Source organism: Schistocerca americana, chromosome 1 (assembly GCF_021461395.2).
Source record: "Schistocerca americana isolate TAMUIC-IGC-003095 chromosome 1, iqSchAmer2.1, whole genome shotgun sequence".
NCBI classification, from domain to species: Eukaryota; Metazoa; Arthropoda; class Insecta; order Orthoptera; family Acrididae; genus Schistocerca; species Schistocerca americana.
In genome coordinates, this window is record NC_060119.1 from 987,907,250 (window position 1) to 987,932,492 (window position 25,243).

The 25,243-nt window shown below is 40.3% G+C and overlaps 1 protein-coding gene across 1 annotated transcript in view; it reads left to right on the forward strand.

Annotated features, from left to right (window-relative positions):
- The window catches only part of LOC124615964 (protein PBDC1), a 69,139-nt gene that overhangs the window by 38,472 nt on the left and 5,424 nt on the right, over positions 1-25,243 (forward strand). The window contains exon 4 of the mRNA XM_047144168.1: positions 1,970-2,110. Within this exon, the coding sequence (XP_047000124.1) occupies positions 1,970-2,110 (141 nt within the window). The remainder of the gene's footprint in view (positions 1-1,969; positions 2,111-25,243) is intronic.

The following is a 25,243-nucleotide window of genomic DNA, read 5'->3' on the forward strand; positions in this document are numbered from 1 at the left end:
GCACTTCAGAGACAAATGGTACAGTGATCGCCTGATAAATGAAGTGATCTCAAACAAGAGTTGCAGTAAAACCACTGATGAGGAACAGTAAAATAAGTTTGTATTTCTACTGGTGTTCTTTGGGTCCATGTTAGATAAGCAGTGTGCAGAAAGGACACAAAATTAAATCTATCTTCAGACCTTTGTCAGAAGCCTGGCAGTTCTCAGGATGTACAAAATACCCTGAGTTTGTGGGCAGTGTTATGTCAGACAGCGTGCACTGTAGAGGAATGCAGGAAAGAGCAGGAGAGGTTTTATTGCCTACAATACTTCAAAAAATCTGCTTTAACTGAGCATGCTGTAGAAAACAGTCATCAGGTGAAATTTGATGACACCTCTGTCATGGCTCTCACTAAAAATTTCAGGAATTAAAGAAGCCATTGAAATAAAAATCATTGAAAACTTTCTTAATAGAAGCAGTGGCCTGCATTCCAGAATCTAGTGATTGCAGGACTGCAGTGGCCACATTGAACACCGTCAACATAGGCTGATATATGTTGATACCATGGGCCCTCGGGATGTCACGGCTGGCAGGTAAGGGTGTTCGAGCAGTCATTCCACTTGACAGTGGCCAAGGGATACTTGGTGTAAAGCTTATGGCATTTTAACCACTTGATGTGGCTGGAAGACAGAAAATTTTACTCGGTGCTACTGCCACTTGTCTGTGCATTCTTAAACTAAATTTGTAGATTTCGTTTGTCATTATCTTCCAGGAAGCTTATCTTCAGTCAGTCACCAACTCAAAAGTGCTTCCGAAACTGTCTTAGTGTGGCCAAGTGACCACTTCACGCCACCAGATTGTGAAATTCTTTACCAGGTTGATTTCTTGGCACCTGAAAGTTTACCATGACAAAACTTTGACAAGCAAATGTATACTTTATCAGAAAGTAACCTACAACCAATACAAATTTCTCAAACAGCCAAGTGCAGCACTTAAGTGAGACCAAGTCTTAAAAATTTGTGTGAAAAGTTTTGAATTGAAAATGAAATTACATACTTCGGAAAGAAGTAATCATCATTTTAATTTCACAATGACAGGCTAGAGGAATTTGAAGTGTTTTGAAACAGTATTATTTCTTCGTGTTTCTTTATTAAAATATTCACTACTTGTGAATTTATATTGAACTTTGTTTGCTAGTTTCAATTTGCACACGTCCTTTTTTAGAAGAAAAATGAGCTTTCTGTCTTCCATCTGTTTGGAAGTGTGCAGTAGGTACAGTGTTTAGCCTTACCATACCTGGGGGTGTAGATGCCTATCAAATCTTTTGCAGCCAGACATATGTATGCACAAAAAATCTTGAGAAATGTCGCAGCAACAGTATCTTGTTTGGGAAAAGTATCTCCAGTTTCAGTTGTTGCTAATTTATGTTATTGATTAAGGTAATTATTTAAAATCTTCTTGTATGAAAGTGGGTTGTAATATGTGGTTGTATTTTTAGTACTACTCTTAACTGATTCTCTTCTATTGTTTACAATTCCCTCTGTCTTAAATGAGCACTAAATGTGTAGAATGTTTGCCTCTTTACTGAAATTAGAATAAAACATTAAAATCAGTTTCGATTTAGGAAATATTTCATTCAACTTACTCTTCCTCTCAACTCGGACATCTCCACAATATATTCTTACTAATTATTGTTCTGAGGTGGTACAATTAACAGTTCATGTTCCTAGAACAAGGTCACCTAATGAATTTGCAGATGAAATAATTTTTCTATAAAATAATTCATGCTTGTATTGTTAAAGACATCTGTAGCTTGCTAGTTGTAGTCACTTACTGTTCAAAGAGTAATGTTACTTTCTCCTGTGGTATTTGTTCTCCTAAATTATGTTAAGAATATCTGATTTAACTTGAACAGGAATGATAAAAGTTGTTACACATACAAGCATTAATGCTACACAATGTTTATCTTTCAACAATTTTACTTTTCAGATTTTATGTTCAGTAGATCCAAAGCTTTTAAGACTGACACCCCATGATGACATGATTTACAAAATTTTCCGTGAGGAGTTTCCAGATATGAAAGTGGATATGCTAGTAGAGGATGAATTAAAAAGTGCACAAGGAAAGGAGGTAAACAGTTTAAAAAAGTATTGTCTATTTCTTATCATTGTGAATTGTTTACATCTTTTATTTCTCTATGCTGGATGGTGTTTCATGGCATACTTCTTATAGAATTGGGTATCCACCTGGAGTTATGAATGGGGGACAGTTTTACCTCTGGAATACTTTAACTAACACAATGCCGCTATCACATAATGGAAACTCCAGGTTGGAATACCTATAATATTAGGAAAAGGACAGATTGCTACTCACCATGAAGATGACACCTTGAGTTGCAGATAGGCACATACACATATAGGCAGCTGTTATGTTGAAGGAAGGCAACAGTCTGGAGTGGGGCAGGGAGGGGAGAGGAGTAGCAGGGTCTGTGACAAGTCTTTTGATGCCTGTTATGTGCATATATCATACATAAAATGCGAAAATGCAAGGGGTATCCTATATGCAACTTTTACAGCTTAAAACATTATTTCCCACATTTTACACTTTTTTATTTATTTTTTTGTTAGTTCCTTGTAAAGTGTAAAGGCGGAATTTCACTGTACTTTCAGATGAATTTGGAGAAACTCACAACTATTTTTTGACACCAAAAAATACTTCTATCAGGAAAGCAATTTCTCCACAGGGCAGTTGATGGTAGAGTTAAAATTCCTCTCTACAGGAAGAGAGTACAGGGATCTAGAATTTTCTACTGCAATTAACAAAACAAGCCATTAAAATAAAGTGTGTTATGTTCAGCCGCATGTTGTGCCATGGGGTCATCTACTTTGCTCTTGGCCACTGTTTGATGGTGGACTGCTGTTTGGCAGTCATAAAAAGCTGTGCAGTGATTGTGGCATAGCTGGATGCTGGCCCATGATGGGGTAGGATAGACCTGTGACAGGACTGGAATAGGAAGTGCTGGGTGGGTGGATTGGTTTTGCACATGGGTCTTCCATGGGGATATGATTCTTGTGGCAAGGGGTTGGGATTGGGAGTGGCGTCGGGATGGACTAGGATGTTGTGTAGGTTGTGTGGGTGATGGGAGACTGCTTTAGGAGGGGTGGAAAGTATCTCAGTAGGATGCCCTTCATTTCAGGGCATGAAAATAGGAAATCAAAGCCCTGGATGAAGGACATGGTTCAGTTGTTCCATTCTGGAATGGTAGTGGGTGATGAAGGGGACACTTCTTTGTGGCTGATTCTTGGGGGTGGGGAGGGTGGGGGGAAGGATTCACTGTGTGAAGGGAAATGGCACGGGGGAGATCAGTTTGCGGACTAGGTCTGGGAGGATAATACCTGTCCATGAAGACATTGGTGAGGCCCCCAGTATACTGAGCAAGGGAGTTCTTTTCATTGCAGATACACCATCCCTGACTGACCAGGCTCTATGGGAGGGATTTTTCAGTGTGAAAGGGATGACAGCTGTCAAAATCCACATCCTATTTTTGGTTGGTGGGTGTAATATGGACAGAGGTGCAGATGGAACCATCAGAGAGGAGGTCAACATCTAGGAAGGTGGCACACTGTGTTGAGGAGCACCATGTCAAGCAAATGGGACAGAAGGTGTTAAGAGATTGTGAAGGAATAAACGTGGGGTGTCTTGCCCCCGAGTCCAGATCATGAAGATAGTATCAGTGAACCCGAACCAGACTTTTGGTGTTTTGGGAGGCTAGGAATGTCTCCTGTAGATGGCCAGTAAAAAGATTGGCATAAGAGGGGGCCAGTGGATGCCCATGCCTGTGCCGCAGATTTGTGTATATATCTTCCCTCCAAATGAGAAGTAGTTGTGGGTTAGGATAAAGTTAGTAAGGTGTATGAGGCATGAGTAGTGGGTTTGGAGTCTGAAGGAAGTTGGGAAAGGTAATGTTCAATAGAGGTAAGACCATGGGCATGAGGGATGTTTGTGTATAGGGAGGTGACGTCAACAGTGTCGAGTACGGATCCAGGAGCAAAGGGGTAGGGATGTTGGAGAGTTGGTGAAGGAAGTGAGTGATGGCTTTGCCGTGGTAGACTTGGTTACGGGCAATTTGTTGGAGATATTGGTCAATGAGAGCTGAAATTCTTTCAGTGGGGGCACACTAACCAGCCACAATGGGATGTCCAGGATTGTTGGGTTTGTGGATTTTTGGGAACATGTAGAAGGTGGATGTGTGGGGTGTCGTAGGGGTAAGGAGGGAAATGGATTCAGGGGCGTGTCCCAGGGAGGGCGTAAGTCTTTAAGCAGGGACTGGAGTTTGTGTTGGACTTTTGGACTGGGATCACTCTGGCATACTTTATAGGTGGAGGGGTCGATAATTGACAGAAGCCTTCCGTAAGGTAGTCACTGCGATTCGTAACAGTGTTGGAACCTTTGTTTGCAGATAGGATGATTATGATCAGGATTTGTTTTGAGGTTATGTATGACTGTTTCTTCTTCTACTGAAAGGTTGGCGTTCTGAGGAAGGGAAATGAGGAAGGATGGTGAGGCTAAGTAAGAGGTAAAGAATTCCAGGAAGGTGACCAGTGGGTGGATAGGTGTGAGGAGGAGGGGGTGGGGGTGGGAGAGGATCATGATTGGATGATTTTGGATGGAGTGACTGGTGGCAAAGGAGTGCTTACATTGCAGGGATCTGGAGAAGAAGAGTAGGTCTTCGATACATCCAGTGTGGTTAAATTTGAGTATAGGGCTAAAAGTGGGGCCTTTGGATGGGACTGAAACTTCTGTGGAGCTGAGAGTATTGGTGGAAAGATTAACAACAGTGTGACAGGAATGTTTTGGCTCTGGATGTGGTGGAGAGTTTGTAGAGAGTTTTGGGGTATGTGGAAAGCTGAAAATATCAGCTAGGCAGGTTTTAACTGCCTTGAGAGGTGGACAAAGAGGAAAATTGTTGGTACGAAGGGGTTGGATAGTGGTGCCCAAAGGTGGCAGTAGGATGTCAGCAGATTGGATAACTCATGGAGGTGGTGTCTGGAAAGCTCCTCCAGGTGCTGGAGAGTGAAGGATTCAATTTCAGTGATGTGTTGTATGGAGTAGGGACTGGAGAGCAGTAGTACCGTAGTACCTTAACAGAGGGAGCAGAGGTGCTTCTTGGATGCCTGTGGCATGGTGATGTGTTTTTGCAGTATCGTGTTTGTGAAGGCCAGGGATTGGTGGAATCTGAAGGTGTAAGTCATTGTGGAAGGATGGATGGGATCCAGAGGAAGGAATCTTTACAGTTAGGCTGTTGGGGGGGAGATTCCATTGTTTAAGCAGCATTTGAGAAACGGGATGTGGGAGAGGGATATTTTATTAAACTGGTGCAGAAAGATGGAGTAGGGGTCCATTGTGGCTGGAATATTGTAAAGGAAACTGGAATGTCACAGAAATGGGCAAAATAAGTGTTGATGGTTGTTGAGAGGAGCGGGATGAGCAAAAAGATGCATAAAGATGCGCAAAAATACACTAAGATTCACAGAAATATGGCCCCTCCAGATTGCTGCTTGCATCCCATGTGACAACTTCATTCTGGCTTGAGATGTTGGAGTTGGCAGTCGTATGTCTGTGAGGTGTGTCTGCTTGTTTGTGTGAATGGTGAGTGTATGTCTTTACTGATGAAGGCTGTGGCCAAAAGCTTTATGCAAGTGTCTTTTAATTGAGCCTGTCTTCAGCTTGATATGTCTTCATGGTAAGTAGTAGTCTGTCTTTTCCTACAGTGTTAAAAATCACATTATGAAGCTGAACCCATTACAATGTCAATGCTCGCGAGGGACCAACACCCACAGAGTATGTTTAAGTAGTGAACTGACAATAACAAAGATATGGACCTCGTATTGTGAAGAGAACCCTATAAACACTGTCAAATACGGTTACTACAGGAACATTTTTTGCAAAGGCTTTGGTGCCCCATTTGTTGATACTTGCTTAATATGCTCATCACTGTAAATTCCTACTGAAGTGGAAAAGCGAAGTGCCAAAAAGGAGAGCCTGCAAACCAATCTCAAAGTCTACAGAATGAGAGCTGAGGTGCCCTACACAAAGCTGAAAGAAAATAATGATGCTGAAATAACTCTCACGTATGACTGTCAGAAGAAACTAGTACCACCAAAGGTGGTTTACCAAGCAGCGTATTATTTCTGTCAAACGTGCCTTACAACTTTACAATCTGTCAGGGCTCCTTGGAGGCCCCCAAGGGGCACACACGTTTTCACACATTTGATTGGAATATGGCTATGCCAAAGGATCAAACCAACTAGCATTGATGGTTCACCACAGATTACCTCATCTAAATGTTGACAGAGCGAAAAAACTTCAGTTGGTTTCTGGTGGATGTAGGGGTAATAATGAAAACAGGACGATGATCAGCATGCTATGCCACTGGTCTTTTCTTGAAGCTCCTAGCAGTGTAGAAGAAATCGAACTGTGGTTCCCAGTAGTGAGCCACTCATTCATACCATCTGACAGAGTTTTCAGTAACATCGAAAACTTTGCAAGTTGAGCACAATTGAAAACCTGTCTTTATACATTCAGCACATTGAGAAATTTGCAACAGTAGTATGCCTAGGACAAAATGAATGTCCTGTTTCAAGATTTGAAAGAATATGCAGAAAACTCAGTGAAAGTTACTGGTAACTTTCCAGATTCAAAAAGCAAACAAAATTGTGGTCATAACAAGTAAAAACAAGATGACTTGTACAGTTTCTGGAGAGTGCTTCTACAATTTTGAAGCTGGAGAGTGGAGGAGCATTCTGAAGAGGGGATAAAGTTCAGCAAAGGAAACAGCCCAACATCAATCACAAAAGGTGTAGAACTTCCATAAGCCAAATTTGGTGGAGACGTCGTAAAGCTTTTGGAGCTCCACTTTGGTGAAGACTGGGTGACCAGTAACTAACTCAGATTCTACACTGAGGTGCTGGATGAGCAGGAAGGAACTCCTAGAGTTGCTCCTGCTGCTGCCAACCCGCAGAACAAGGAGGTAGCTGGAAGCGATGTTGAGCTGATGGATGGTGTTGTTGAGGGTGATGTCACTTAAACGCAATTTTCAGCCAGTTTCGTTTTCCAGAACTTTTTGTTGCTGATTTAACCAAGATGCAACTTTCCACCAATTTTTTCATTTTTTAAAATTTTGTTGATGTTTTACTAAGATGCAATTTGGAACTCATTGTATTTTCTGTAATATATTGTGATGTCGAAATATAGAGGGTGGTGTTCTCTTTTTGGCGTTAGATAAGTCAGTTTTTCCCAGTAAAATAATGTCACTTTCGTATTTTTATATGCAACGTTTGTAGAATTTTCAGACTTCTGTTCAAAATAAAATGTATTCTGTTTATATTCATGAAGATTAAATTCTGTTCTCCTGTCATTCCTAATGTATCACTGAGTAGCTGGTTTTGCAACGGAATGTGTGTTTTGTAATTGGATGCAGAAACCAACTCAATATTTCAATTAAGATTTTAATGTATAAAACATGATCACAGATTTCAGCTGTTAATACTGAGTAATTAATTAGTTTTTTTACTTACTTTAAAAAAGATATGAAATCTTTAACTTTAGTAATTTGAATGGGATGGGTTTTTCGTGATTACCTCAGTTTCACTTTTCATGCAGTTAGCAGCTTTTGCATCTAGGCTACTCACATACAATTGTAAACATTTTCAGCATTGCAAAAATGTTTTAAATTAGAACATTGTTCATAGTACAGCAAGTGTTCATTTGCATTAAAGCAAGTTTTATTTTTACTTTTTATTAACACTAATTTTAAAGTGTTGCTTTCAGCATCCAGCTCAAGCACAAGAAATTTATTACCTACAGAGTCACTAACTTTCACCTTAAAAAATGATTTACAATCTTGTTATTCAGACCACTATTTTCATGCATAGTTTTGTTCCATTCAAGTCTGTCTTTAATTATTATGTTGACATAATCACACACAAACTTCTCCCCTTCATAGTTCATGTGTATTCCTTGCTGGGTGCATAGATTATGATGCAGTGTACTTACATCCATTATAGCAAAATTTGCATGCTCAGAACAGTTTGTTTTAATATTTGTGATTTCTTTATTGAAGCACAAGCTATAAATCCTGAGTCACTACAGCAGTGGCAGTATTTCTTGATTTGTTCTCTTCTAAAAAAAATCTACCGAGCTTCGAAGAAAACATGTGCTTCATTTTTTTGCAACATTGTTTGAGGCCATTATACATGTAATGGTCATCTTCTTGTATTACTTTCATTCGAACTACAAGGTGCAGAAAGGACATGTCTAATGAAAGTGAAAATGTTTAGGAGCCACAAAAAACTTCACAGTTAATTTGGAACACAAAGTCTGCACATGAAACTTTCCTGCAGCTTTTTCAGTCAAAGTTTTGTCACAGTACTGAAAGGAAAACTAGTTTGATAATGTGACATAAAAGGCAATTACTGTACATTTCATATATTGTACATATGCCCGTTTCACAAAGTATGACTTCTGCAATCATAGGAATTTTAAAAACTGTAATGAAATAAGAAATAAACAGAAAACTGCCAGAAAAACTTTATTAGTATTTTAGATATTACATAATTGGGAACTGATAAGAATCTTCAAAAAAGTATGAGAATAGAGCAATAACAGGCAGCTTTTCTTTCCGTTCATTGACTCTTCTTCTATGTATATTGTGGGCAGTTTGAAGTGTCACACACAAACTGCTCTGTATCTGGCAGGAATATTTTGTGTAAATTTTTGCAGCTCCCTCACTTTTTCAGTATTGGAACACTACCAGTGACGTATGCTTTCTCCAAACTTTTCATGAAGTAGACTTCGTAGGATATTGTAGCATTTAAGAGAATATGTGGGCTTGTTTAGTCTGTCAATATACTTATAAGCAACATTCTCCCATTTCATATCTGATTTATATTCAGTATATTTCAATTTGGATAATTGAGAAGTAATTTTATTTTGCTTAGGAATATCATTTCCTTGTGTCTCATCTGATACACACATCTTTTTACACTTTACACTTCCTGGGCCACCATTTCCTGAAAGCTAGAATATCATCTACTTTGATGGAGAAATGTCCAGACACACTGCTCTTTTTCATGAGCCCACAATATTCTTCCATTGTATATGTTCTGTCACTCCTCCTGATGAGTCATTTAATGGCCCTAAAGTCCATGTCACAGGGTAGAAAGGAGTGTCTGCATATAGGCAAATAATGGGTTATAGTTTTAAATATTTTTGTTATCAACCATATTGAGTAGAAAACAAACCGGTGTATGATTTGTATTTTGTCCAGGTCATGTCACTGAACAATATTAGATACTGCACATCTTCCTCTTAATGTTTTGTTGAATGTAGTGCAACAAAAAGTTACAAACTTCATCAGAAATTTCCTTGGCGTTTCCTTCATGGTAAACATACATTGTTAGATGGCCAACACTTCCTACTTTACAGAAAGGGAACAACTGTGCTATATATGTCTGTGGGAACAGTGCGGAAGTCGCGGAAGACGTAGAAACTTCGGGGTTACCAATATGGTAAACAGGAATATGGGTAACTGTATACACAACAAACTGTTCCCATAAATGTCTATACATACATATATTTCAGCACAAAGAAAGATACACGTGTACACTGTACAAGGTACAAAGGCTGACTGGAACATAAACATGGCGGTTTGTCAGAGCAGTTAGTTCAAAGATCATGTTTTATGTGGTCAATGTGACCTATCGATGCCACATGTCCATTCTGCGTCTTTCAAGGCCCTAGATGTCAGGGCAAAAGTGTTTGACGGCTTTATAGACTGCCAGAAGTTCTCTGTCATAAGCGGAATGTTTCTTCTGTGCTGTAGACAGTTTTTTAGAGAAGAAGTGAGGGGTTGAAACCATGTCATCTTTGCGTTGCTGTAGTACTGCCCCAACCGCGATGTCGCTGGTGTCCACAGTGATGAACAACTTGGCAGATGGATCGGGGTGGGCAAGTATGACGGCGTGAGCTAACACTGTCTTTAGAGCCCTGAAGGCCTCTAGCATAGGTTCAGTCCAACAGACTGGTTTAAGGCCCAAAGTCTCTTTGCCGGACAGCAGAGTCCGTCAGCGGGGCCTGGACGGTGGTGGCAGAAGGTAGATGTCGGTGGTAGTAATTTATGGTACTGTGGGGCGGCGGGTGGAAATAAATTGTATATGAATGTAGAATGTAATGTAGAAAAGATGCATTTCCTGACCGATTAGCAACATATGTGGGGCGGCGGGTGGAATTATTGTTTATTTAAATGTTCCTTTTATTTATTTATTTAATGCTGTTGTTTGCCGTTCTCAACACTAGCTCTCTAACTACAATATTGGCAACCAGAAAGTGATTCGCAAAATGTGAAGCCTGTAATTAGAATTCCTAGTGCCCACTTCATCTGAGAAATACATTTATAGCTACAGCTTATAGCTCTGAGGAATTAGGAGATTGTCTGGGATTCATAATCAAAAACGATTCTCTCTAAAATGTTCACTATATTCTGAAATTCACAGACCAAAAAGAATCCACACAATCCAACTACCAGAGCAGTTCAGAGTCTAATGCGCTGATGCAACTATAACTGTTCAAATTAAATGTTTAAGTGAATGCTCGCCATAATTTGATGATAATGTTCATCAAACACCACGCTAAATAACGGTAGAATGTCAGTCCCGCGGCGGCACGTGAAAATACGACATACGCAAACTGAAGATAGATCATTAAAGTCATCCCAGAATTAACACTTCACTCAATAACGATTTCATGGTTACGCATATCCCGAGTAACTTATTACAGCATCCGAGGCTGTTTACAGCAATGATACCGACGCGATGCGACTCGCGGCACAGGTGGTGCGCTAATCAGCGTCTGGAGAGAACTGGGGCCTTTTTTCTCGCGCAGCATTCTTATATATAAAGCCGTGGTGCGGACGGCTAAGGGAACGCCTGATCAAATCCGCTCTCCCGACTAGCCGCTGGGCTAGTAATGCACCACTTTAAGTTATCGAATAAATCATTGCTTCCTTTGCTGATGGCTGATGAAGCTCTCAATTTAAATGTGCAATCAGCACACAGGTAAGTAATCATAATAAAAATCTGACGTGGCTGAGTCAAATATTTTGGGCGAGAGAATTAATTTAATTACATTACACGCAGTAGACGAGCTCTGAACTTGCCCTTTGGAGATACGCTATTGCTATAGTTTTATAGTTGTTCTGTTGAAACTTCTCACATCTTTATGATTATAGCGGATCTCCTTTCTACTTAAATTTAACATCCTAGCCTTATTTATTCGCCTACTTAATCTATCTTGCTTCCTTAATTTCTATAAGACAAAAACCAGAAAATCATGAATTTCAACTAAATTTTTAATTTGTGAGATCCAGAATACTGTTTCTACTAAATTATTATGAAAAAGGAATCTAAATATAAATTTTTAAGTTTCTAGCTCTTTTCTGTTGTGCCAATGATTTTTACAGAAAAATGTCCAAATTTCGAAAATGGTTAAAGTTATTGAACTGATATTCAACACACATTGATTTAGTATTACTCCTGACATGCTAGAAACGTTTCAGGTTATTTACTTGATTTTTAAAGTATTGCGCAACATTTATGACATCAGAGCTAGTCGCAGCGGACTAGGCTGGCACACAATGGAAAGTCTGATGTGAATTTTATAAGGCGTGAGTAGGCTGCTTCCCTACAGTACCCAGGAAACGTCGGAGCTCTTTGTACATTGCCGGGGTTGGCAATGACGCGATAGCCTGCACGTGAAATTTGGGAGGCTGTATTCCGTCTGTGGAGATGGTGTAACCCAAAAATGTCACAGAAGACTGGTGCAATTGTAATTTATCTTTGTTGACCTCGACACTATTGGAGTTCAAGGTCTGGACGACCTGGGATAAATGATCTTTGTGGTCCTCAGTCCACTTGCTGAAAACGAGGATGTCATCCAGGTATGCAAAGCAGAACTCGAACTGTCGTAAGATTGTATCAATGAAATGTTGCCACATTTGTGCCGCATTGTTTAAGCCGAATGGCATGAAGTTGTATTGGAACAAACCAAGCGGTGTGATGATAGCAGTCTTTGTAATGTCTTCCAGCGCTACAGGTATCTGGTGATAGGCACGTTTACAGTCAATAACACTGAAGATTGTGGCACCTGACAACATATGGGTGAAATCGTTTATGTTCAGCACTGGGTAGGTTCAGCACATGATGGTACGAGCGTGTAAGCATCTGTAATCACCACAAATTCAAACAAACCATTGTGTTCGGTGACGAAGTGAATGGGTGAAGACCCATTGCTGTCCGATGGCTATAGAATGCCTGCCTGCAGAAGTTCATTAACTTCCTGGCAGGCCGCGTGCAACTTAATGGGATTGAGGCATCTAACCTTGTGCCTAACAGGAGGGCCGGCAGTGGTAATTATCTTGTGTGTCGTTCAGTCATTGACGGAAGAGACTGAGAACTGCACACGAGGCTGAGTAATGTCCGGACGTGAAGTTTTGGGATGAGTGGGGCGCTATGAGGCGTAACCATTAGCGCGAGTGGGAAAAGGCAGCACGAAAGTCACATGCCTATTACATGAGCGCGGCATGCGCTTGTTTGGAGAGGTTGGCTGTACGCGCAGCACGTAGTGGATCTGGGTGCACAGCGACTGTCTGTTGTTAGTTTTACCTTGAGTAACTGGTGCGGGCGAGAGAGGCGATGGCTGCTGAATCACATGGTTGGCGCGCGAGAAAGGGGGAATGTTTACCAACACATGGGGCGGCAGACTGCGCGGTAGGCATGTTCGCACCGCGTATGCAACTGTCATTAGAAGCACTGTTTGAAACACATGGCACTGCACGTAGTGGGCGTGTGGTGGGTGCAGAGATAACTGAACGCGAATCGTCACACGCAGTGAATGTTTTTGAACTAACCTGATGAGTATCCATGCTGGTGCCTGCTGATGAAGGTCGAACAGGTGAAGGAACTGTGGATTGCAGTTGCAGAAGTGAGGTACAAGCCACAGTGAGCTCGCAAAAAGTGTGAGCAATGCGTTGTTTCAACTCGTCATTTTGCCGATGGAGTTGCGTCGCTGCGTCTTACTCTGGCAGTAAATTAGTGACGCAGGTCACAATTTTGTCCGCGGGGGTGAAGCACTCACGAACCAAATCACATGGCGCGACGGAAACGGATCGACGAGCATAAGTGCCTGAGCATGGTATCTGTGTGTTAGAAGGGTGGTGTAGCACTGAACCTTGGACTATGTTCGGGGAGAGTTTGTAGTGGGACAAGAAATCCATACCAAGAAATGGTTCATCAACGTCGGCGATGTAAAAAGTCCACGGGAAACGTAGAGAAGCAGATAGATGCACCATAACTTTAGCAGAGCCGACAGTTCGTAATGTTGATTCGTTGACAGCGTGTAGAAGCGACGTTGTCAGTGAAGAAACGGGAGGAGCCAACGATGTAGGTATGATGGACAAGTCAGCGCCTGTGTGGACTAGGAAAACAAACCTTGACAAAATGTCGGTTACGGATAAACGACCCCTCGGCCGAGAGGACGAGTGGATGGCGTGCACTGTTTGAGAATGCCTGTGAAATTCCCCGCAGGACGCGGCATCATTTAGATCCTGCGGTCAGTATTTGTGTGCTGACAAGGGTTCTTGGCCTCATCCCTGAAAATCTTGTGGTACCAACAGTATGGATGAGCCGGATGTGGCGGTGGTGGTGATTGTGACTGTGGAGGAGATTTGTCCTCGTTGATCTGTTCTGAAATGTAAATCGGGACGTATGGTGCATGTGCGATTCTTGAGTGCTCAAAAAGAGGAGAAAGCGAAGGAGTACTGCCCAGTGGTGTGCATGGTGTGGAGGCGGAACGAGCCCTGCCTCTGCCCGCAGATGGCGGCGTAGTGCCAACCAGCGGTGAGAGGTGTGCTGGTTGTTTTTGTCGCAGTAGTGCATACAGCTGATCTTCAATGCGAAGGTGAGATCCGATAGACTCGAAGGAGTGTGGTAGCAGGTGTATCTGCAGGTCGGTAGGTAACTTGCCAGACCATACTGCCCAAAGGGTAATGTCCGGCATCGTATGTTCACTCACAAGTAGCCAAAGGTAGCACCAGAGTTGTGACGGAGTGCGGCCCCCCAGGTGTTCCTCATACAGGATCTTGATTATTAATTCCGGTGGCGAGCAGGTGAGTCAGTCCAATATTGTCTTCTTGGCGAACTTGTATTTTGGCGGTGATGGTGGCGAAAGGAGGAGGTCACAAATTAAATCTGAGTGGTCATGGAGGTGTGTGATGAGACATAGAAATTGAGAGTTGTCGTCGGTCACCTTATGTAATTCAAAAAGGTGCTCCACAAGTGCGAACCATGAAACGGGGTTGTCCTTGTATAAAGGTGGTATCTTCAGCAGACGGCTGGTGGTGGTGGGGGGGGGGGGGGGGTTGCCTGCGGTAGGATAGGCTGTCGTGTAACCCAACACTACTGGTGTGAGCGTGTTACTAGCAAACACGCCCCGAACAACGGCCAGCTGCAATGTCCCTGATGAGTCACGGAAGCACGACGCAGTAGGCACGGTCGGTACCGTGGAAACGAATGGGTGAGCCGCGCCCAAGGTAGGCCCGTAAACTGGACCGGAGGTTGAAGGCACAGTACTTAAATAGTCCACCTTGGAAATGACATGGAAGCCCGGCACGGCAGGCGCAGACGGTACTGCGGAGGGAGCGAACAACTGTATGGTTGGAATCGGGCCCCCCGTGAGTGAGGAGTGGGGTGGGGTGGGGGCGGGGGTGGTACTTGGTGTGGCAACAGTAAGAGTTTTCTGTGCATATCAGAGGTGCACTTTGTGTAGTAGGACCATGAATCACTGGCGAAGCCTGCTGGCGGTCACATTGTCGTGGTACAACGTTCCTGGATGACGAAGTGCCGTCGGGTGTGCTCGAACCCATGTGGTCGAGAAACTGGGCCACAGATCTGCAGTTGAGCCTGGCAAACTTGATGTATAAAAATGTCCGTTATTAAATTGTGAGGAAGGCAAAACTGCCATGGCTTGATAGCAGTTGACCACGTGTGCGTTTTGCACAAATGGCGGCGTTGCACACGGCACTACTGCAACCGACATTGCGGCACGTAGAGGATCAAGGCACATGTGTGAATTTGGGTCTCTTTGAACATTACACGAGCGATCGATCGTTACACACTTCAGGAAATCGTCAGCTTCACCTTTCACATGTTGGCGTGCACAGTTCGGTGACACGAAACCTGAGTCCATTGTTTGAGGTAACGGCGTAACATTCGGCTGTTGTAGAGCTACAAAGTTTGAGGTTAATTTCGTTGGAGATTGCAAATCACTGTCCATTAGTGGTGAAACAATCATTGGCAGGGGATTGGAGTAGCCTGGTAGTAGTAGCTGAGCCTCCAAATCCTCATATAAAATGTTGGGTGAGGCAGCCATGGCGTCAAACATAAAACCTGTTGATTCCACACAGTTGGTGCGGAAGTAGTGGAAGGCGTAGAAACTTCGGGGTTACCAATATGGGAAACGGGAATACGGATAACTGTATACACAACAAACTGTTCCCATAAAAGTCTTTACATACATATATTTCAACACAAAGAAAGATACACCTGTACACTGTACAAGGTACAAAGGCTGACTGGAACATTAACATGGCAGCTTGTCAGAGCAGTTAGAGATCATGCTTTACGTGGTCGATGTGAGCTATCGACGCCACATGTCCATTCTGCATCTTTCAAGATAACCAGCACCCTGTGAAATTATGTTCCAGTGGTTATTTGTGTGACATTTCTCCATAGTGCATATAGTTACAAACCATCTGTTGAGTAGTACAAGCCAAGGAAATTTCAAATTTTGTTAGAGATACACTTTCTGCATCTTCTACCATAGTTCAGTTGAAGGTAGGCTTCTACAATATTTTTAATTCCCATTTCTGATTTCAATGTCCTAGTCACTGCTACATCAATTTTGATGTTATTTTTTGCCATAATGTTTTGCCAGTTGTGGTATTCATTTCTGATAGTTAATTTTTGGGTACTACATTTGTCTTATTTCATTGTTTTTCAGTATTATCAAAAATGGAAAATCCAGGATGGAATGTAACAATATTGTTAGCAGGAAAGTTGCCGAAACTGTGATTTCAGTTGCTTGAGGCTGTAGTTTTGTGTGTGTGTGTGTGTGTGTGTGTGTGTGTGTGTGTGGGGGGGTGGGTGTGGGTGTGGGTGTGGGTGCGCGCGGGCGTGCATGTCTTATTGTTGACGAAGGCCTTAATGGCCTAAAGCTTTCGTTGTGAGAGTCTTTTTGTTGTACCTATCTGCGACTCAGCATCTCCGCTGTGTGGTGAGTAGCAGCTCTCCTTCTCATATTTTTCAGTTTTATGTTGAAGATGAAAATATGCTTACCAGTTATGTTATATTAACTGACATCAAATATCACACTTATTTACATTATTGAAAAGGAAACATTTTTTGACTCATTAAATGAAATCAGTTAGAAAAGATTCAACTGACACTATTGTAACACTGCCTCCCCCACAAAAAAATAAAAAATAAAAGAAATCTCTTCTGAGACTACTTATGCCACTGATCCTGAATACCTTACTATGGTGTGAAAACAGGTGTCTGGGATCTAAATTTGAAAATGAAAGAAACTGCCTTCAGCACATCACCAGACATCTGTCTCTGTCCACATAACCTGCTGGCATGGAAAGTTGGCTTTCCTTTAAATTATGAGGGGCGGATTGTACCCACTCATATCATCTTACACAGCTTAGACCTGCCTTTCTAAGTACGCACAATAGATTCTTTGTCACATAGGCATTAATAGGTTTCATTATCACTGCTTTGGTTAAAAACAAGAACATAGAGCTGTGAATACAGACTTAATACATGCTTCTGTTCCATAAGAGCTCTTAATCTAATTTTGAGGTGCAACCCAGTGTGTTTCAGTGTCTGTTTTCTTCAGATTTCCTGGTATTTTTGCACAACTTATGCCAAGTATGACACAGATTGGAGAGATCTTTACCGTAGAGCATCTATTGAACTGTGTATTTTTGTTGTCCACAAGTATAAATATGAAAATCACCAAATATGAGGTTTTAGTTTTCCTAACATGCAAGTCAGCATTCCACCCACTCCATTTGCTTTCCTCAGCCATCATAGCACAGGACACGTGATATCATGCAAATGTGTTTCCGGCAGCTAAACAGAGCACTGATAATATTTGTTTTAATATCTGTTGAATATTATTGTTGCTATTTCATGAATGAAGTTTGTGGAAACAGTTTGAACTCTGGCATAGGCCAGGGACTAGGTTGAGTCGCAATGCATCAGACGCTGTCTTGATTTGTGTGTTGACAACAGTGCCACTTCTTGTGTTTTTCATATTTGTGGTTGCATGTTATTAAAATGTCTCTTAAGTAACACACTGAATTGAAGATCTCCCGAAGACGTGCTGCCCCCCTTTTTTAAAGATAGGTTTTGTGAAATTGTTAGGAAGGTTAATGTTAGTGAGTAAAGCTGTTATTGGAATCTAGTGTGATAATGTCACATCTAGATATCTAGTTCTTTTTGTAATATATCAACTGTTATTTTAAGATTACAAGCAATTCTCAAAGTTAAGAAGATAGTTAAAATCCAATTTCAACATTTCATAACTATCATTTACCAATATTAGTAAACTGATAGTCTCAGATTTACAGGAATGGGAAAAATGCCAAATTTTGCAACATTTTGTAAAACTGTAATTTCAAATTTCTTGCTAAAATATTACAGTTTTCACATTATTTTTCACTCTAGAAAACTTTAGAGTGTCAAAGAATTTTTGAGAACTCGTTGAACATGTGTGCCATAAGAGGGCTCCTTTATATGTGAATTGCACTTTATTAGAATTCCTGTGATGAATCTCTTTACCACCTGCCTTTCCTACATCTAAATTAGTCATCAGTTAACCTTAAAATAAGTTTTGGAAGATGCACCAGGCTATATTATAAACTTTCATCCACCTCATGATCTTTCATTTGTAACCCCATAAAGTAGCATGCATGGGGGCTGTGATGACATGTAAGACACTTTCCCTTTTCTGTATCAGTTCTTTTTGTGAAATTCTGTTGCTATCCAATGATCTCATGTCTCCAATAGCTTATATCCGTGTTACCTTTCCTCCATCAGTTGTGGTTCTTCAGTCTGCTAGGTGGCAAGGTGAATGTGAAATTAGCTACATGTGATATGGTGTGGTACTTGAGATGAATAACAGAGGTTTCCTTATGTATTTATGACTTCCTAAAAGTGTAAAAATATAACTTGAGTCATCATGGTTTATTTACTGGTCAGTGCTACAGTCCTTGTAGAACCTTGACCTCTTTCATTACCTGCCTCCATTCTTGTCTGCCATTGCTTTCCTTCTCAATTCCTGACTCCCATTGCTTTGAGGTCCTCTTCCATGTCTTCAAGCTATTTTTTTCTGCATCTCCTCTTTTCCATTCAGGCATTGCTATAAACATTTTCTTAATACTCAGAGTTTCTGACATTCTCTGTAGATGATCAGCCAATGTTGTTTTACCTCACTTGATTTTCATTACAATATTCACCTGTCTAAAAAGTGTTCATAGTTCTGCATTTTTCCTTGTTTTCTAATTTTCTTCCTCTCTCACTGCCCCAATATTATTCTGAAAATCCCCTATCTCAATAACCAGCCTTCTTCCTTTATAGTCATTACCTGGTCTTCCAATCCATATATTTCTGTATGTCTTAATATAGTTAAACATATTTTGATTTTTATATTCCTACTAACATTTGTGGACTTAAATATATACTACAAGGAATAATAGCAACAGTTTACACTTGTTATTTCCTGAATTTCTAGGGCTGCCCTATTATCTTCTTCTGGGGGATCAAACCTAGACATCTAAACTCTTCCATTCTTTAACATTCTTTTCCATTTTTGTTGATTGAAGTCTCTCCTCTATCCCTATCATGTTCTCTAATTATCACATACATTGTGTTGCTTATATGCACTTCCAGTCCAAATTTCTGTATTGCTGCTTCCAATGCTGCATAATTATCTTTCAAAGCTCTGACATTCCTTTCAATTAATGCTACACAGTGTATGCCACCACCTGGGCCCTATTCTGTAAGCTTCAGAGACCTGTTACCGATCGATCTGCCCACCAATTTTTTTACAACTGTACCAAGAGGTGGTTAGTTTTTGGTATTGTCACTCATTTGGTTTGGTGTGATTCATTTGCAACTAGAACTTGTTATTTTAGAAATATTGAGTGGTTTTAGTTTCAGATTTAATGATTGTTTTGTTTTACTGAAGAATCACGAAAGTGAATTCAAAGTAGACTTTGTTCCTTTGTTAGATATATGGCTTGTATTGTTATTGTGAATGATTATAACACAAAAAGTCAATATTCTCACAAAGTACCTGTTTGGACACCTGTGATCCCAGTTGTTTTTCGTGCCCTAAAGCAAAACAAACCAAACCAAAATACCTGTTATTTTCATGTATTTAAGAGTTTAAAAATCATTAAATTTTAAAACATCAGCTCTGTTTATGTCTATTACAGGAGTATTCGCTGAAATTACTAGTGACTTTGCATACTTTTTCCTGCAAGTGGTTTAGTTATTAATTGTTGAAATGCATTTACAACTTTTAAGTAACAATGGAACAGAATATTTTGAAGCCTGATAGTGGAAACCTTCCAAAATTTCATGCATTAATGGTTTACGCTTGCATTGTTCTTAAACGAAGTCAGCCTGCATCCCTCTATTTAATCACTGGAGAAACAGAGTGCATGATGAGAAGTGATTTTCACGCTGAAGTGAATAAGGCAAGAGACCCTCATGGAAAAGGTCGTTGGTTTGCATCCTACTGGGTGCAAATTTTTTTTTCCTCTTCATGTTTGTAACACATTCTGAGACTTTGTTATTCTTGAAGTTAAGTATTTTTCTACAATATTTATTGTTATTTAAGTGTAAGAGTGTGCTTTCTCAGTTTCAGTTTTGTTACTTCCGTACATTTAAAAAATGAAAGATGAAATTGCTGCAGATAAAATTGCTGTGCATGAAACAACTGGCAGTGGCATTTATATTTTTTTCTTGTTGCAAATAATTCATCATTTTTTCTGAATATGTAATGGTTTACGAGGGTGTGGTTTTACAGGAATCTAAGAGCACAACTTGAATTTCTGTGAATGAAACTAGCGGCAGTCTTCTTTACACTCTTGCTTGTCCCAAGTATTTATCTGCGGTCAAATCCTTAACAAGAGTAGACAGAGATGAAAGATCCCTGCCATAATATTTTTAGACTGTACCACCATAAATGAAATATTTTGATTGATCAGCTGTATGTTATAACTTAACAAAATTCAGTAGCTGCATTTGCCATACTCTTTCGAAAAGCTGTAATTTTTTTTTAAATTTTGTTTTTTAGACCAAAATTGTAGATATATCATATAGGGAAATAGGCTACTTCATCCTTAGGGGCTATGGAGAGAGTTACAACCACGTTCTATGCGTCTGATTATTCTTTGACACTATCTGAAACAATTTTTTGGGTGTCTTACAGATATGTTTGTACAATGTGGTGCTACTTACAATTCCTAATTAATTTTCTGAAATGTAAAATCCAAAACAAAATGTCAATGTGAATGAGAATAATATAATATCAACAATGTAGCAAACGACAGATTGCTGCTTACTATGAAGAAGACATGTCAAGTTGCAGACAGGCACAATTAAGACGCTTACATATATCTCTCGGCCAGAGCCTTCATCAGTAAAAGGGAGAGACACACCATTCACACACATACAAGCAAGCACACCTCAAGCACAAATGACCGCTGACTCACTCTAGACCTGAGATACTGGAGTTGGCAGTCGTGTGTGCGTGTGTGTGTGTGTGTGTGTGTGTGTGTGTGTGTGTGTGTGTGTCTGTGTGTGTTTGTTTCTGATGAAGGCTGTGGCTGAAAGCTACATGTAAGTGTCATTTAATTGTGCCTGTCTGCAATTTGATGTATCTTCTTTACGGTAGTAGCAATCTATCTTTTCCTACATTGATGATATTCCTAACTGAAGTTTCCATTGTTTGAAATGTCATAATATGCCATTTATGACATTTTTCAGAATATAGTCAAATGCCCCATCATTATTATGCATGCAACAGGATGTGAATCTACTAACCTCATTTTCTTCTTGTTGTTCTGTACTGCAAAGAATAGCATGCCTGTGTCAGTTGCTAGGCACTTCAGGTTCGTGGCACTGTAATGTGCATGTGCAGATCAGTGGACACTTGCTTTTGATTGGCTGGTCGAAGGAGAATCAACAACAGCACCTCGTTTTGCTAGAACCATGTGACATCACTTCCAAAATGCTCATGGATTAACATGGGGGCTCTCCTTTGATAACCAGGCCACTAGGTGTGCTTACCTACTGAACTGATCGGCAGACTGGCCAAGAAATACAGAATAGGTCCCCTGGACCTGCCACTTAAATATTGTTCCTCATGGGTTTGTTGGCATTTGTCAAATTACCTTGTCTAGAACAAAATTAAAGAGTAATGCATAGATCGTATTTCCTTGACGCAGCTCCTTCCAGCTCCCACCTTACAAAGAGCTCTTCTGACAATTCTTGTTGTGTTCTGACATTGCAAACGGTTGCTTTTATTGTCATTTCCATCTCACTAATTTTAGTGGGCTTGTAAAATGTTTCATACTTCTGAGAATCATCTTCTCTTTCACGCTGTTGTATGCATGTTTAAAATCAACAAATAACTGATGCAGTTGTTTGTCATACTCATAATATTTCTGTAGGACTTGTCTCAGTATAAATATCTCTTCTGTTGTGGATGTATTTCTCCCAAAACCATTCTGATAATCTCCCACTATTCTGTTCTAGCTGAGACACTAAAATCTTACTAAAACGTCTTATACATTGTACCTGAGAGAGTAATCCTGTGTTAATTGCTGTATTTTGACTTATCACCTTTCTTGTGTAATAGGCAGATTCCCACACTCCAGTCCTTAGGCATTTCTTCCTTTATCCATATTTCCTGTGTTACTTCATTAATAGTCATGTCCATCTTCTTTCTCCCAAATTTCAATAATTCAGTCCATATGCTGTCTTCTCCTGTTGCTTTATTATTAAGTTCTTAATTGATTCTTCACTTCCTCTGAGTCTGGTAGTTACACTTCTTGCTCCTCCACATCTAATTCCAATTGCAAATCTGTTCTTCCTCTTCCTCATTCAAGGTCTCTCTCAGCTTCGTCTCCCATTTCCATCGACTAACTCAGTAAAATATTCTTGCTGTCTTCCCAAAGCTTCATTTTTATCTCCAACTAAGTTTCTGTCTTTATTCTTATGAAAGATTGCTCTCAACTGGAATCCTCTCTTCAATTATCTAGATCTTTCAGAGAACTTTTGTGTGTCATTATTGTTCCTCATTTTGTTGAACTGCTGTAGTTTCCTCTTTCCGTACTGCCTTTTCTTCATCATAGATAACTTATTCGCTGTTCCCCTCTTCTGTCTGTAATTTTCCACTGATAGTGTTATTTTCTCTTGCAGTATTCTTTGCCTCACTTCATTTCTCTCTTGAATTACCGGTGAGCACTTCTTGTTGAACCATTCGCTGTTCATTTGTATTCTAGCCGCCCCAGTACTTCATCTGTGGCTAAATTGTTGTCTGCTTTCAGTATTTTCCATTTAGTTTCCAAATCCTGTTCCTTCCCTGTATCTCGAGAATTTCTTCTACTTTCTTCTTGTATTCTTCTTGCATTTCTTTAATTTGGAGAATTTCTGTATTGGTTTCTGCTTTTCCCCTTCTGATTTTGTTTCTTGCTATATCTGTCTACATCTAATGTGGGATAAGTAATGATCTGTATCTGTGCACAACTCTACAGGTACTAACTTGTCATTTATCTATAATTAAATTGTCTATTTTGTTTCTTGCAATTCTGTTTGGCGATGCTCAGGTACACTTCTTAGTACCTTTCCTTGCATGCCATGTGCATTTTATCATCATCTCCTTCCAATTGGTGAAGTCTATCAGGCTTAGCCCATTATCATTAGTGACTTCATGCTGGCTTTCTTTTCCAATTATGTTTTGTATACTTGTTCTTTCCCAGTTTTTGCATTGAGATCACCAAGGATCATTTTCATGTCATGCCTTCGAACTTCGCTGGTTTCCTAGTCCGGTTTGGAGTAAAATGCGTCCAGTTTGGAGTAAAATGCATCCTTCTCATCTTCATCTACTTCCTCTGTAGGGGAACATTGCAACATTAAAAAAATTTGCCTGAAATATCAAAGAACAGAACCTATCACTAATTTTTTGAAACTAATTGTATTTGCAATAATTGACCTGTATATGAGAAAGTCAATACTGTGATGGCCCCTCTGTCCTCTACTTTACATCAGTGTGTGGTTCCCCAGTGTATTCATTCCTTGTCCTTTCCATTGTATTTCTTGTAGTGTCACTATTTTCATTCTATACTTATCCATTTCTTTTCTAATTTATTGCAGTTTTCCACATCTCTTAAGTGTCTTTATATTCCAGGTTGCTATCATAATATCCATTTTCCTTCTCATTAATGTTGTTCCTTCCCAGCTTGCCAGCCTATAATCCATAGCCTTCCCAGGCTGATGTGTAGTATCCAATAGTGTTCCATTTCATGAAGTGGGGTTAGCCCCAAGTCCAACCCCCAATGTGAAGGACCAAGATTTACCCTTGGGGTTATTTCCCCAGGAGGTTTGGCTTCCCTACACCTATAGAACTGCCCCCCCCCCCTGCCCCCCCCCCCTCCTTTCCCCCAACCTAAGTGAGAAAACATTTGTGTGTCTCTTCCATCAAGGCTTTGGTGCTCCTGGCAGTATCTATGCTACCAATGGCATAGCCCTCAACTTAGCTGGAGCACGCAAATCCTCCCACCTGTCACTGAAGATGGCATCAGTAAGGCTCTCTCTTGGGAGGGGTCATTGTGGTTTGTAAAACACAAAAATCTATACACAATAATGTAATAATGTTCAGAGCACCGGAAAACACACACAAAAAAAAAAAAAAAAAAATAAATAAATAAATAAATAAATAAATCAATTGTCCCATTAATCACATTCTGTGACATTTTACCAGTAATACTTATATTTGTGTCTGGCAATGTAACCTACCACTACACTGATAAGTGACTGATGTGCCATTTCAGGTAGCCAGCACTCAGTGTTACATTCATCCATCTTCAGCTACTGCTGATAATGCCTGTAACTTAAATGACAACTTATTTGGCAATATAAACACTTGAAACATCACTCATACACTGAGAAGTTGTACCTTATAGCATTCTTGTTAGTATTAACAGATTTAGTGAAAAATATTAATTGTATGAAGTATTTGCATTTCTTGTCCATTGCTGCAGTACACGCCTAGTTTTGTTGTCTGTAGAAGCAAATCTGTTTCCAGTTCAGATCACAAAGTCTGTGACTGACATATACCAGCAGTTACTTGTCTCCTTACTGGGGTTTGGGGTATATTCTAGCAGCTATGTCACTCTGTTGGAATAAAACTTCTTAATCTAGTAACACTATAGTCTGGAGTACACTGTAAACTGTAGAGCATTGTCCTCTCCTCGTAACAGGTTGGGCTAGTCAGTTCAGAGGTCAGACGAAGGCAACAGTGTATCACCTCCAAATAGGACCATGCCTAGTAAAGCACTGTGGTGTTCAAAGCAACTTTCAGAATGATGACAGCTTTTGCATACTTACTTACTAATCCAGCACTGTGTAATATGGCCGGTAAAGCCAGTCATATTATAAATTTATGGTTGTGACTTATTGTCACTCATGTAACCAAAGAATATTCAGTACAATCTATTTACATGTATTACGTTACATTTATTTATGTCAAGGATCATCTACATTTTTGCACCAAGTACAGATCATCTGCAAATCTGACAACATTGTGACCTCCCTAGAGACAACGGTGTCATTTGTGATACTTTATCTTCTGTCAGTGCTTCTCCCTTAAGAGTGATACACAGGATTCTGTTAGTTGAGAAGTCTTCAGTCCAGTCACATAATTCATGGAAATTTATGTAGTCCAATGTAAAAACCTTGCAGCCTTGCTGAACTGTTTTGTAGTCTTCCAGAAGACAAGAAGCATGGATTCATCATCACGTACTCTTCTGTGAATGAACAGATGATATTGGGTTTCACATGATTGATGAGTGTG